The 15,222-nt window shown below is 33.9% G+C and overlaps 2 protein-coding genes across 2 annotated transcripts; one reads left to right on the top strand and one right to left on the bottom strand.

The window, feature by feature from the left end:
* The first annotated feature begins 4,516 nt into the window (after positions 1-4,516).
* LOC120353549 (myb/SANT-like DNA-binding domain-containing protein 3) lies at positions 4,517-8,528 on the top strand. Its single transcript, XM_039437571.1, has 4 exons — positions 4,517-5,177; positions 5,849-5,971; positions 6,688-6,830; positions 7,997-8,528. Exons 1-4 carry the CDS (start codon positions 4,889-4,891, stop codon positions 8,456-8,458), a joined length of 1,017 nt encoding a protein of 338 aa, XP_039293505.1. The 5' UTR covers positions 4,517-4,888; the 3' UTR covers positions 8,459-8,528.
* LOC111054975 (putative nuclease HARBI1) lies at positions 8,468-13,721 on the bottom strand. The gene is made up of 5 exons (XM_039437561.1): positions 13,137-13,721; positions 11,951-12,240; positions 11,187-11,361; positions 10,063-10,488; positions 8,468-8,597 (listed from the first exon to the last, which is right to left on the bottom strand). The coding sequence occupies exons 1-5, from the start codon at positions 13,355-13,357 to the stop codon at positions 8,543-8,545; spliced, it is 1,167 nt and encodes a 388-aa protein (XP_039293495.1). The 5' UTR covers positions 13,358-13,721; the 3' UTR covers positions 8,468-8,542.
* Positions 13,722-15,222: the final 1,501 nt, after the last annotated feature.

The following is a 15,222-nucleotide window of genomic DNA, read 5'->3' as shown; positions in this document are numbered from 1 at the left end:
AATAGACGAGGGCCACCGTGATGAACCATTCCTCGAACAGGCGCATGTCAAACCACCACTCTTGCTACATCCATATCTCATTCCTGGAGACCACCCTCTATCCAGGTGGGGTACAAAAATTGAGATTTGTACACAGTGAATGGTGGCAGTAGATCACCCCTCCCATTTACTGCCATCATAACACTAGTGGAGCTTTTAGAGTGGTCCATTATTCTTTCTGGACGGCGGCAGCCTCGACGCACAATTACTTTTTTGGATCCGGGGTCATCGGAAAAATTTGTTTCATCGAAGTTCACCAATTTTCAGGTGGAATTGCAGCACTTCCTTCAGGCTCAAGAGTTTTGTCTAAGTGTTCAAAATAGCTTTTTACTGCCTCAGCATCAACTGCTGCTCTGCACCTCTTGATGTTCTCCGCGAACCTATTGGTCAGTTGGGGGTGTCTTTTTAAAAAATTCCAAGTCCAATCCTCTCCAGGCCTATTGTCTTTGAAACGCTTCACTACCCTACCCTCCCGGTTCAGAAAAGACTGCACAACATCTTTCACGTCTGCAGCGTGTAGTGGGTAACCCCACTCTGCACATACAAGGAGTCCATCCATCAAACATTGTTCATCATTGTTTGACAAAACAGGTTGTCCCCCCGGTTTACGATGCATTTGTCCTGAACGGCTTCTTTTCAGATAATCTGATAGCGTAGACCTTGGGACCCCATGTTTCTCTGCAGCTTTATGTATCGTTAGTAATCCAGTCTTCACCTCTCTTACAGCTTTTAGAAGTGATTCTTCACTATATTTCTTGTGGCCAGTTGGCCCAAGGACTGGCTTATATTTCCTTGTCATGTTGAAAACCCTTAAAAAAAAGAATTTTGTCAATGCCTGAACTACACAATATTGACATGTTGTACTCCACAAAAAATATTTTTGCCCCCCCCCATTTTAAAAAAGTAGGTCACGGTACGCCTCCGTACCACTAAGCTAATAATAATGAAACATTACACTGTAACTCATTTTATCTAAACATAAAATAATGAAAAAGTTCACAATATTGGCATGTTGTACCCCCTTCAAGAAAAAGTTATTCTACTCCCCCCCTCCCAACAATAAAAGTTGATCACAGTACACCTCTGTACCGACATGCATAGAATAGGTAATAAAAATGTAGGTACACAATAATGCATTAGCTAAACATAAAATAATGAAAAACTACACAATATTGGCATGTTGTACACCCCTTCACTCATAAAACATTTTGCCCCCCCCCCCCAAAAAAAAAGTTTGTCACGATACCGTATCTGTACCGCAATGCATAGAATAATGAAAAATTACGTTTGTTTTGACATTTAAACTTTAAACACCATTTTACAACCATTCTTGGCATGTCCGAATTCGCCCCTGAAAAGTGTGACTTTTCAGTATTTATTATATAAAAATACTAAAAAGTCGAAAACATAGAATGTGAAAGTTTGGTTATGTAGCTGAGAATATGTATTATCGAAGAAAAATAAGTGCAAGCTTCAACTTACTTTGATATCGATGATTGTGGAGGTTTTGATCAATATAAATGTAAATCAATATTTTTGGCACTTCAAATTTCTATTTATTCACTCGAAATATCACGTGTGTTGGTTCTTAAAACATGTAAACAACATTCAACAGCTTACTGCCTTCTCGAGTCACCACTTTTTGAGGTTATATCGAGTGTCTAATGCCTCCAAATTCAAAATCAGTAGACGCGGGTAGCTCTGTCCGACTTCGCCACAGTAGTCCGAATTCACCCCGGTTTACGGTACATGGTAATCACCAAAGACCAACCTCCTATCGGGGATCTATTCGCTGAAGGAATCCGTTTGGAGCGGGTGGATTCCTACACGTACCTTGGGACACGGGTAACTCCCAATGCTGATAACTGCTCAGAACTCAGAATAAGAATAGAGAAAGCACGTTCCACATTTATCAGGATCAAGAATTTACTGACATCAAAAGACATCAAGCTTGAATTACGAATGCGTCTCCTTAAATGTTTCGTGTTTCCTGTACTATTATATGGTGTGGAAGCATGGACATTGAATAGATGGGGTGAGAAGAAAATACAAGCCTTTGAGATGTGGACCTATCACAGAATGCTGAGAATCTCATACACCGATCATGTTACAAATGAAGAGGTTCTGAGGAGAATGAGTAAGAAACTGCAACTCATTGGTGAAATCAAGGAGCGCAAATTAAGGTACCTGGGTCACATAATGAGAGGTCACAAGTATGGAATATTGCACCTCATTATGCAAGGCAAAATAACAGGTAGGAGGTCAGTGGGGCGAAGAAGGATATCTTGGTTGCACAATTTAAGGGATTGGTTCAAGTGCACCTCAAATGAACTTTTCAAGTCAGCTGTAAGCAGGGTGAAAATTGCCATCATGATAGCCAACCTCCGCCATGGAGACGGCACATGAAGAAGAAGAAGAAACTCAATAATTAAAACAAACCTATACACTACAACTAACTATCTCACTGGATTACTGGAGCGCACTGTGCGATATGTCATCCACTTTAAAGCTTTAAAGTTTAAACCGTAGTGAAAAGTGAACTAACAAACAGAAATTCTCGAATGGAAGAACTCTTGTCTTGTCTTGTCTCAGAAATTCAAAACCAAACCATCATACCCTCTCCACTTCGTACCTTGGAGTTAGCCGTTGGACACACTATAGCACGTATAGTGGAGAAAAATATAGTGGTGACTGGAAAATAGAAAGTAGGTGCATGTGCGTTTGTGTATGTGTGGGACTGTATGTGTGTGTGAGTGAGAGAGAGATAAAGTGTGAGTGAGTGAGAGAGTGGGTGTGAGAAAGTGTGTGTTAGAGGGAGAGAGAGTGATTGAGTGAAGGAGACTGCTAGAGGGCGAGTGTTGGATTCCTGTTTTCAGCCCAAAATGTCACTGACAAAAAGCTGTCTTCCCTTTTGTTTGAAAATTGAATAGGGTAGTGCAAATTCCTGACCTTGAAACAAAACATTTTTTGTTGCATGTTCTATCCTTCAGCAGAAAACTGGAAACATGCTCCATGGACTGCTATATAGATCGCTGATTGAGAAGCTCTATCAAATATAAGAAGCAGTTAATATTTTAATTGAATTAAAGTTACGTTAATTTCTAGCGTAATTTTGGGAGGTTTTGAAAACATTTTCACCAAAAAATCCTAGACCTTAGTAGAGCGTATGTCAAATTGTAACATTTTATTGAAAAGTTCTCAAAAAGCTTATTTAACATTTTATCACAACCCCCAAGCAGCAATTAGATTTTTCTTAAATGAAGGGTTCGCCCTTCATTTAAGAAAAATCTAATTGCTGCTTGGGGCTTGTGAGAGGGATTCTCACAATGGTTGCTTTTTGTGTAATTTGAAACAGATAAGGTTTGCTACCCAGACATAAAATCTATTTCCAATTTTTTATTTTAATCTTGTTGAAAAATAGTGATCATTAACATGCTTGCATTTCTCAGCTTAGAATCAGATTTCTGACGAATTTCTCTATACCCATAATATACATTTCATATTATGCAATTCACGATTATATTACATTATTATATATGCAAGATTTGAGTTTCATTCTATAATGTGTATAATTTTCCATCGAATATGCACTTTATTGTATAAATACCTTTTAAGGAATTCATCTGTAGTTCAGTATACTCTTGTACTGAACTATTACAACTGTTGTAACTATTACAACAGTTTTCAATTGAATTTGTATTTCGTGAAGTGGGGGAATATCAATGCCACAAATCAGGGAATTATTTAACATTTTATCACAACCCCCAAGCAGCAATTAGATTTTTTAGATTAGGGCCAAGCCTGTTGTTCCTTCCCAATCATATTTATATGATTTGTTATTGTATCCATGTATGAATAAATAAATAAATAAATAAATAAATAAATATTCATTGGCGAATTTTCATTTCTAATTAGGTAGCTAGTCTACGGTGTAGAATCTTAATTCAGATAGCAACTAGGTCTATTGCTTGGTAGGATTGAATGGAATTATTAATTATCAATTGGGAAAGAGTTCAGCAAGTGACTTCTTCATTTCTTCCTCATATTCTCTGATGTGGTGCGATCTTTTCAATTTTTGAATCTTCTTTGGTTTCTTTGGAATCTAGTAACATAGCATAAAATAATATAATATATAATCTGAAACATGATAAGTCTGTACCTATATTTTTCTCTCATGACTCACTTTTACGCCAATTGTCTAATGACTCATCATCCATGTCTAGTCTATTCTTTATTCAAATGTTATTTACACTCTTATTATCTCAGTCACTGAATTCACTCCTTATCCAATGTCTCAGTTTTAAAAGTTTACTTAGTTTCTTTTTAAGTTTATCTCCCTTTTCTCCTTCCGATTATCAAGATTTATTGACTGATCCTCTAACCTTCAATTATGATTATTATACAATTTCAGAAGCTTCAATCAATGTAATTAGTGATTCCATTCAGGGTTGATTTCGATCATGAACTTCAATAAGGCCCAATTTCACCAAAATTTCTGAAACCGCCGTTTTCGAAACTGTGGTTCCTGGCTGAACAGAAGTTTTGAATGCTGACGGATTTCACCAGCACAAACTGACTGAAGATTCCGAAACCGTCGTTTTGGGGTATCGTGAAGGCAGTGAATTCGATTGACGTCATTTTTATAACCTAAAACCTTCGTCGTTTGTTGTCTTGTAGTTTGTTGTTGCCACATGGTTGCCTTTTTCTTTAATAATTTTTATAGTTTAAATAGTTTTTAAAGTTTTGTTAATTAGTTTTAGATAATATTTTTAATTCAGAATTTATTTGTTTTCTTTCGTTTTAGTTTTAATTAGGTAATAGGTAGGCTACAAAAATATAAAGTAATATTATGGAGAAGTCTAGTGCAAAAAAGTTTAGAGAGCCTGTTTTTATAAACAGTGAGAAAATGCTTCTCATTGATTTGGTAGAAAAATATTACAGTATCATTGAATGTAAGAAAACTGATGGCATTTCTAATAAAATCAAACAATTGGAGTGGATTAAGATAGGAAAAGAATTTAATAGCTTCAACACCCACATGGAACGAGATTTCAACTCATTAAAAACACTGTGGGAGAATTTAAAAAAAAAAGCAAAAGCCGTCATAACTGCAATGAATACTAATAAATATGCAACAGGTAAGTGTAAAACCTTGTATATTTTTTATTTACTTATCTTAATTCGTAGTTTATATAATTATATTTTGAACTCCAAATTGGACATAACTTATTAACTAATATAACCTTTTTCTGGACAACTTCTCCAAATTTGGGAAAGGAACAGTTTTGGGTTTGGCTTTAAGCCTGTTGTTCCTTTTCCAATCATTCATACTTGAGAATGACATTGTATTTATCAATGTATGAATAAATATTTGTAGCTGCTATAAAACAGAAAACTTGTTTTAACATTGAAACATTTTTTAAAACCTCAAATATTTACCGTTAGTTAAATAAGATTGTAGGTAATATTATTCAAAATTTTTAATGTAATTTTCAGTTTCAAAATTTGATTTTTCAAGGTCATTACACTTCACTTCAATGCTGTTATATAGGCCTATTTACTAAATTCAGAATATTTACCGTATAGTTTTTCATCTTCAGCATTAAAGATTAATGAATACGGTAACCTATTAGGAATATAAATGTAAACAAAATATTTATTTCCAATATCAAGTTAATTTATCAAAATTATTAAGAGTATTTGTCTTTTTTCTTCCTATTATTCCATTGTAAGCTTTTGATAAAATCGGGTTTAATTTTACATTAATGTTAATAGCTAATATTACAAGAAATTCAATGTTTTTTTTCAGGTGGAGGTCCTTATAGAACTGTGAAAGAAGATCAAATTATAGAGAGGGTAATTCCTATAATAAAAAAAAGAGCTGAGGGTTTTAATAACATTTACGACTCAGATGCTGTTGCAACAAGTACTGGTAAGTAATTTGTAGGATTGATTTTTCATTCTATTATAGCACTTTTTTTATTTAAACTCACGTTATTTCACTTACGGAGCCTAAAGAAATCCTATTTTTAATTAGTGGTTCATATTCACTATCTCTAAATAAGGTACCTAGGTTAATCAAGAGGACAGGTAATCTGGTAAAAATATTGTACTATATTCATATTCGCATCATCACATGAGAACCATACCTAACATTATTATTTCATGCTATAATTTGAAAGACATATTGAACTAATGTAACTGTTATTAGTTATAATTCCCTGAATATTCCTAGTAAACGAAACAAGCGTAATAGACTATGTATATTCATCAGCAAAAAGTAAAATTTCACTGTGATTTATTGTGAAATGAAAGAAGCTAAAAAAATGGCTCAAGACTAGGCTAATAATTTTTCTTGTAAAATTTAGGCTTAAATTAGATTGTGGTCTACAGATTTCCTCATAGCAATGTTGGCAACTTCATCTCAAACTTTTCAATAATCTTATGAAACAATCAATTAAATTGTTGAAATGAGCATAACAGATCACTTTGCAAATCACTCTATAAATGAGTGCATTTTTCTGCACCTTGTTCACCGGCAAAAAGCTATTCATAAACCACAAAAGGTTTGTTTCTTGTGTATTTTTGAACCGTACTAGTATAATTGGAACTTATTCAAAGAATAAGAAAATAACATTGTTTTCACAGAATCAGCTACAAGTTCAAGTTCGGGAAACAGCAGTAGTACCGGTATCGCAGAACTGACGACTGACTGTGAATTGACTTTGGAAGTGGACTGTGGCGACGAACAAAACTACACTGTTCAGGACTCCTCCCCAATACCCACAATGGTATGTATGAAAATGTTGTCAGTTATTAATTCTTTCTATCAGAATTTCCTTGCTATTAAGCTGCTGTTACACTGAGACACTCTTAAGGGCCGGTTTCGGAGCTTGGGATTTAGCTAAGTCCTAAACTTAAAACAGCTGAAGTCAGAAAATTGGCTTCTTTAATTGGAAACTTTTTCCTTGACGAAATGAAACATTCCTAAATAATTCAAAATAGCTTAAACCTTACACTGTTTTCTCCTTATTTTGTGTTCAATTTTCCAGTTTTCGAAATTTAATTGAAACGTGAACTACGACTATGCCCCGTTTCGTAAAGCCAATTTTCTGACTCCAGATGTTCAAAGTCTAGAACTTAGCTAAATCCCGAGCTCTAAATGCACACAAATGGGTGTTTACACCATCCTTATCAGCGCTGTTTATAGGAGTTCCTGTGCCAAAATCTCAACTCTTCTAACTTCACCACTCTCCCTCACTATAGTATGGGCTTACTGTTTTCTTGTTTATATTAGTACCGAATTTATTCTCTAGCTAGTCTTATTCAAGAATGAAAGTACATCATATGTCTGGATATATTTATATTTTATTTAAAAATTACATATTCCAAAAATGTATAATAATTATAATAATGATTTATCGCTAATAATTTCAAATTTTAATCATCAATTCATGGTCCAAATTTATTGATTAGAAAATATTTGATTGATTTTTTTTCAATTTCAACAACTTGACTATAGTGCGGTCCACGTTATAATGGCAGTGGATAAAGATAGAAGAATAGCAATGCCAATTCTCTGCATTAATTTATTATATTTCTACACGGTCAAAAACATAATTGGCATCGTTGTGGACCTAGAAAAGGATAGTAACACCGGCTTTGTCGAATAATAGACAAGGATAGCGAAACCTAAGTTGATCAAATACTGTCATTATAACGTGGACCTCACTATATAATATATGTATATTAATAACTTGACTAAATACTTAACAATGGCTCCAACTGAAAATCGTTCAAAATAATTATTAATTTATTTTCAAAATGATTAAAAATTTCTTGTTACAATCATGTGCTTCTTGTGTCTAGAAAATTATGAAATTAGTAGTTCGAGCAGAATACTCTTCAATAAACCATCATCGATTTCATATTAATATGTGATTTTTTTTCTCAACAGATGCTTGTGAATGGTGATTGGGAGTCATACTCTCCAGGCCTTCTCAGAACCCCTCGAGCCAAGGTTCTTGTGGATGAGGCTTCTCATTCACCAATAGCCTCAACATCGGCTCTTCCGAAACCAACTATCACACCAGAGGAAGAGAAGGGGGTGATACAGAGGTCAACGCCCATTTCAAAAATTAGAACAACCAGACACCTTCACAATAGAAGAAGGCCTGTTTTGAAAGAGAGCGAAGCTATAGCTCTAGCTTCATGTAAAATTAAAAACCTGCAGGTTGCAGAGGAGCAGGCAAGGAAAGAGCACGAAGTAACAATGGAATGTCTGCTAATGCAGAAAGAGCAGGAGAGAGAGAAGCTGGTTCAGGAGCAGGAGAAAACAAAACAGGAACGGGAGAAAACTGAACAAGAAGTGATCAAGAAAATGTTACTTCTTGCGGAATTAGAACGTTTAAAAAAGTAATGAAGATAGTATTTATGTGATCCAATAATTATTTTATTTTTTTCGTGTAAATATAAAAAATCTCATCATATTAATTTGCATATGTTATTCTCCATTCTCAAATGCTCCCACGGCATTCTCTACTTCCCGTTGTGCAAGTCTGAAAACAAAGATAAATGAGTATTAAGTCGTATATAACGTCTATTATTGGTTTATGTTTGTGAAATACAGACAAAGATCTCAATATATTTGAATACAGGCATATTAAAGTAGAACAGCTGTGTTACAGTTTAACATGACCCTTGATAGCACATTTCGATTATTGAGAATTACAGTGTTGTGATTAATTATTAATAGATGACTGGATGTAAATTCAAAAATGATAACTATCCATTGCATCAAACTTTCTATTACAAATTATATGTCCAGAAGACGATTCATCTGTCTGTTTTTATTCACGTCTCGTGCAAGGATTACCTTTTAGTAAATGTATATTATATGTAAGTAAACACCCATTTTATTAAAGTGTTTAAAGATAAATCGCAAGACTAAAACCAGAAACTCAGATTTTTCTCTATTTCAAAACAAGAATTCTATATTGTCACAACACTGCATGAACAAATATATCAAATAAGTAATATATTCAATATACAGAAAGAGTCATATATATGGGAACCCTTCAATAATTGGAGATTGTTGTGGATATAATACTGTAAATTTCAGGATAAGTTATTGGTCAAACACTTTACCTTTAGGGGTTGTAACTTTAATATTTTATATGTAGACACCCATTGTGTGGTACATCATTTTAAAGGCCTTTTCAAAAAAAGAATGATAACATCAATAAAAATGTTCTATGATACTTTTATCCAAAATGACGGCTGATTGATATTTTAGTTTCTAAAGAAATGATTGATAAAGTTCAATCAGCCGCCATTTTGGATAAAAATATCATAGCACATTTTTATTGATGTCAACTTTCTCGTTTTGAAAAGGCCTTCAAAATGATGTACCACACAATGGGTGTTTAGATTCAAAATATTCGAGTTACAACCCCTAACTAACCCCCTTATGAGAGGTTGAAATTCGGTTGTACATCAAAAGGCATTCGACCAATAACTTATCCTGAAAGTTACAGTATCATATCTACAACAGTCTTCAACTTATTGAAGGGTTCCCATTCATATGACTCACTTCACAAAGATACAAAAACCTTTTGTTTTATGAGTTGTCATTCTCATTACTTGTACTCTTATTCTTCAATGGCATCAATACACTAATATTTTTGACAGGTTAAGATAATCTAATAAATCTGTAGAAGTTACATGATTATGAGTGTGAGAAAACTTATTATTTCATATCTATAAGATAACATCAGAGTACCCTTTTTTGAAATGTTTCTAATATAAAATAACAGATTAAAAACATGAATATTTAAAACCGCACAGTTGTAATAATTGGTGTTTTTAATATGTTATTTGATATTAAAAGATTATCAAAAGAAGGGTAGGCCTACTCTGATGTTATTTTCCAAATGAAAATAAGTGACCCTGCATACGTACATTTTAAGAAGATGTTTCATATCTCTTTATCAACTGAGAACGTATTTCGAGTACTACACCTACCTGTGAAAATAATTTGTCACAAGGGAATGGCGTACTCTGAAGTTGACGTTTCCTCTCTGGGGTCCTCCAACATTGATGAGTGGTGCTCTTATGTCTCCTTCAGCTATGAGAACATCCCAAGGAGCAGGAAGAACCACTGCCTCATCATCACGAGGAATCACTTCTCTGGATTGTTGTGCAACGTTATGGAGTACAGCAGTAGCAACTATAACTGGGAATGAATTCTCCAAATTCAAACGCAGCCCTAATGCCATTGCTGGAAATCTTCTTTTCCAAACCCCAAACATGCGTTCAATCGGGTTCCTCGTTCTTATTTGTGACTCATTGAATAAATGGTCTGCTGGCGTTACACAGTTCTCCAGTGGAGTTATTAAATAGTTTTTGCAGCCATATCCAGAATCTCCAACTAACAAGGCATCCCCATACCTGGAATAATGGAAAATAAATTAATACATAATTATTTCATCATAAGAAGGATTTTTCAACCAATAAGCCCACAAAAATTCGCTTGCTTGCAAAACTAAACAAAAACAAGACATGTTTGCAGCCTACTTGGTAGTGTGAGCAAGTAATAGTTGTTGCTCAGCTAGGACACTAAAGACCGGCTTGTGGTGTATTGGCCGCATCCTAACATACATTCAAGAGCAAACTTATTACAAGTATTTTATTAGTATTTTGATTGAAGTCAATTAGATATGGCGAGTAGATAGTAGAGAGGCAAATAGAAATTGGGCTATCTAGTTCATATCGGAACCACAAATCATAACCAATCTGATGTATTGATAAAAATACTAATTTATCAATTTTAAGAATACATTATTTTCTTGTATGGCTACTTGAATTTATATTTTTTGATTGTGCTATTTCAACTATTCTTTCGGCCTTTATTTACACTATCAGCTTAATTGGTGTCGACTTCAATCAACCTTGTGTGGTTGAGGCATTACTTTCTCCTTAAATAGATTAGGAGAATCCACTAGCAAATGAGAGAGTGTATGTGTTATTGAAGTAGTAGTAGGGGATGCAGTACCTGGACAAGTTTGAGAACTACTGGATGACAAATTAACATAAATGTGTTATTTTAATTTATCAAAATAATTCATGCTGGTTAGAAAAAACTTTACCTTCCATTTTCGAAATTTGTTTTTATCAAACTATTATTGAAAATGAATGAATCGTGTGTACTGCCTGGCCACCTCGCAACAATGTCCAACATCTCTAAATTAGCATTGCAAATAGCCTGGACGTTCAGGGAGAAAAAGTTTTTCCTGTTTCGAAAAACTTCGCCATCTTCAGCATCTGTGAATTGAAAAACATATATTAATAATAGATATAACTAATAATGAAACTAACAACTAATTGAGAAACAAGAACATTGAGAAACTTACATTATGAGCATGGGTAATATTTCAGCTTCTGAAGCAAGCCTTTCTCAACCCTCATCGAACTCTCTCATCAGTTCTCACTACCAATTGGGGGCTCACGTGCACACTATTTATCCAAACAGAGGGGTACAAAACTGTGCAGCTGAGTAAAATGGAATACAACCTACTTGTATAAAAACATAGGAAGATATGACAGCTAGGCATGATTCATATTGCATTGGTACTTTGGAGTCAAGATCTGTGACATGTGAGCAAGTGCACCTCATCCATTTCATATCTAATTTTTCCTAAACAATTCTTTCAAAAATTAAGGATTTTAGAATAGATTACGTTTATTGTTCCAAAAACTGTTTTCTTCCTGAAAGGAAAGAATTGTTACACTAAGATTAGACTCACTGGTCCTAGCCGTTCTATCAGCTGCATACTACAATAATAATACAGTTCATTCAAAAATATTGAGTAAATATTCTAAGGTTATAAATAAAAAAAGTTATTTTACTCACTTGGGCACTTTCCAAATCGTATATGAGTGCAATCTATGGCACCCACAACTCTCGGAAACTTGGCAATTTTATGAAATTGTAATTGATTTTCTTTTATTTCCTCCGGAGTCTCAGGAAATCTCAAAAAGTGTTCCCTTATGGATGCAATCGCGCAGCTCACCCTGTGCACAATTCTGTGGGCGGTGGCTGTACTAAAACCACTTAGATCCCCAGAAACTGATTGATAACAGCCTGTAGCGTAGAATCGAAGGGCACAAAGTAATTGGTTGATTGGTGATACACAATCATTCCTGAAAATAAGAAAAATAGGCTGATAATTTATTTGTTCAAATTCAAGTTTGTAGCCTACAGATTACGGTGAAAAACATGAAATCGCCTGAAACTTTTTCAATATTCCTGGACTTGGGTACATGAATAAATATTTTAAAAAGACACTTTCGCTTAAAATTACGTTCAAATTTCTGCCAAAAAGTAACATGCTAGGCCTATTCAATAAAATTTAAGTTCATTCTAAATTTTTAAGGGTTGATATAAAGCTGAGTAAAGAGACACATGGAGAATAATTATTCTATAATAATTATAGAAATTCTTTACTCAGCTTTATATCAACCTTTGATATATAAAGCTGAGTAAAGAGACACATTGAGAATAATTATTCTGTAATAATTATAGAAATCCTTTACTCAGCTTTATATCAACCCTTAAAAAATTAGAATTAACTTAAATTTTATTGAATAACACGTTACTTTTAGTAAAATAAATATTATTATATAGGCCTAACTATATTAGCCTATTATGTAAGTACTGTAAGTTACCTTACCTAGGTTCCATTATACAGATTAGCATTGTTGCATTGTGATTATGGAACTGTCCCATGATTTAGCGATGGGCCACTCTAAAAATTTATCAATTCTGTATGATAAAAATTTAAAACCATTGTAACTATATACCATACACACATTTCTTGTAATGGTTGCTGTTATAGAGTATAGTCCCAAATCTCTGAAAATGATTAGGTACGTACGGTATCGTACTTGATAAAAATATCTATGAGAGGTTTCTATGATGTCTGAAATTTCATAACAAAACAATTTGTAAATTTTGTAAAGGACAGTAAAGAGTGAAATTTGTTAGTTTTTATAATATACATAGGCAGGGAATCCAAATTTCATTTATCTCAACTTACTTGTCTGAAGGAAATTCCAGCTTATGTTCAATGAGTTCCAGTACACATAAAACTGTTCGTTTAGATAATCTGTATTTGGTGATGAAATCTATATTATCTAAATCATCAAATTCATTAGCTCTTTCTTTTATCCATCTTGGACGGCGAATAACATTTTCTTCATCGCTGTCACTTTCAAAAGCCAATTCATAACACCTCCTCCTGGCTTTTGGCCGTTCCATAACTAATAATTTAATAAACTTACTAATTTATAAGTAAATGGAAACAATAATAATCTTATTGAACAAAATTTGAAATGACAAAACCTAAACTCTCAGCTCTTTACGATTGCAGTACGCCGGGACGCGGCAATAGATTGCTTTTGTTTGTGATAATGTGATAGTGCAATGAAAACAAAACATAGGTTAGAATCCCCCGTTTTCGAAGGCTGACCGACCAAACTTGGCCGGTAAGTTTGAACTGGAGTTTTGGGAGTCACGTGACCCTAAACGAGTGTGGTGAAATTCGATTCTGTCGCTTACGGCCAAACTGCAGTTTTCATTTCGTTAAACTGTTGGTTTGGTGTTTGGTGAAATCGGGCCTAAGAGTTCCAGTTCTATGCCAATCACCAGTTCAAATTTCAATCCACCAAATCCGTAGGCCTATAAGCCTACATGTTGTTTGATTAAGACTCGCTTGAATAAGCGGTCAACCCTTCAATAAATAGCTCTGATCAGTAATAAAATATAGCTCAACTACTTAGTAATAAGTAAGAGACAATTATTGTCTAGAAAGCCTTATACCGTGAATAAACAGGTTTTCTATGTACTATCATCATAAAAAATTGTATACATAACAATTGATTTCATTCAAAGTCTACCCTTAAAGAAAATCTTGATTTCATATGAAGATGTGTCAAATAAATTATTCTCTTGTATTTTTTCTTCTGTAAAAGGGGACTCAATTAATGAAACATTAGAGTCACTATCTTCAATATAATATTAGGGCATTTCCAGCAGCTGAATAACTTTGTCAAGACTTGTTTGACCCATGCAATAAAAGCAAAATTCGAACAAATACCTATCAAGCCATATTCAAGATCGATTCCAACCAAGTTTGTTAGCCTTGAAAAACAAGGGTTTGCTGCTTTCGATTCTAGTATGGAAATTCAAGGGGATTCCAAGTTGAATGTCAAGCAAGATCGTTTCCAGCTGGATTCAACTTCAGCCTTGATTGGCAAGTGAAGGCTGCTTCTAATTCAAGCCTTGAATCAAGCCTTACTGCTGACTGGGAAGTGAATATCGTGTAGGACAAAAAGTTTATCTTTATGTACCACAAATTAAAAGAAAGAGAGTGACGAAATTGTCAAAGCTATGGAGAGGACCGTATCGAATTGTAGAAATTAAATCGAAACTGAATGTAGTATTGAGAGTAAGAGGAAAGAACGTAGTTGTACATGTAAACAGAATAAAACCAGCGTTGTACTATTAGCAAGCTGCAAATGAAGTTAGAGAAGGAAACGAGCCAGAAGAAGAAGAGGAGGAAGATGAAGAACAAATAGAAGTCAATGAGGAAAACGAAGAAGAGCAAGATGAAGACGACGACGATAACAATGACGAAGTAAGAGAAGAGGAAGCATATGATGAAAATGAATCAGATAACGATGCAAACTCGAAACACAAGAGAAAAAGGAAAAAACCAAGAAGATATAACGATTATGTAGTGTATTGATTATGTCCATGATTATTGAGATATAAATATATATTGTATATTAAATGTAAAAGAATAACCCCATACGATAGATTATTCATTTATTTATTCAATTATAATATTCAGTAGGAAGTTTATATATGTCGAAGTTTATTTTTATTATGGATATTTATTTTGTATTACTTCAAGATGATAACTTTAAATGTTGGTGAGAAAGAATTAAAGCAAGTTTACTTGAGACTGGAACAAAAATAAAGAACTAAACCAAGGTGTGAATTATTAGTATGTTGAGTAAGTATGGAGTGTGAAAGTGATGGCCAGTGAATGTTGATGATTGTGGAAGAATGATTTGTGTGATTGAAACTAATAATAAAAAACTAAACATGTCCATGGGGAA

This window comes from Nilaparvata lugens, chromosome 1 (genome assembly GCF_014356525.2).
Source record: "Nilaparvata lugens isolate BPH chromosome 1, ASM1435652v1, whole genome shotgun sequence".
Taxonomy (NCBI): domain Eukaryota; kingdom Metazoa; phylum Arthropoda; class Insecta; order Hemiptera; family Delphacidae; genus Nilaparvata; species Nilaparvata lugens.
The sequence above is the reverse complement of the archived record's forward strand: the minus strand, read 5'-3'. Positions and strand labels throughout refer to the sequence as shown.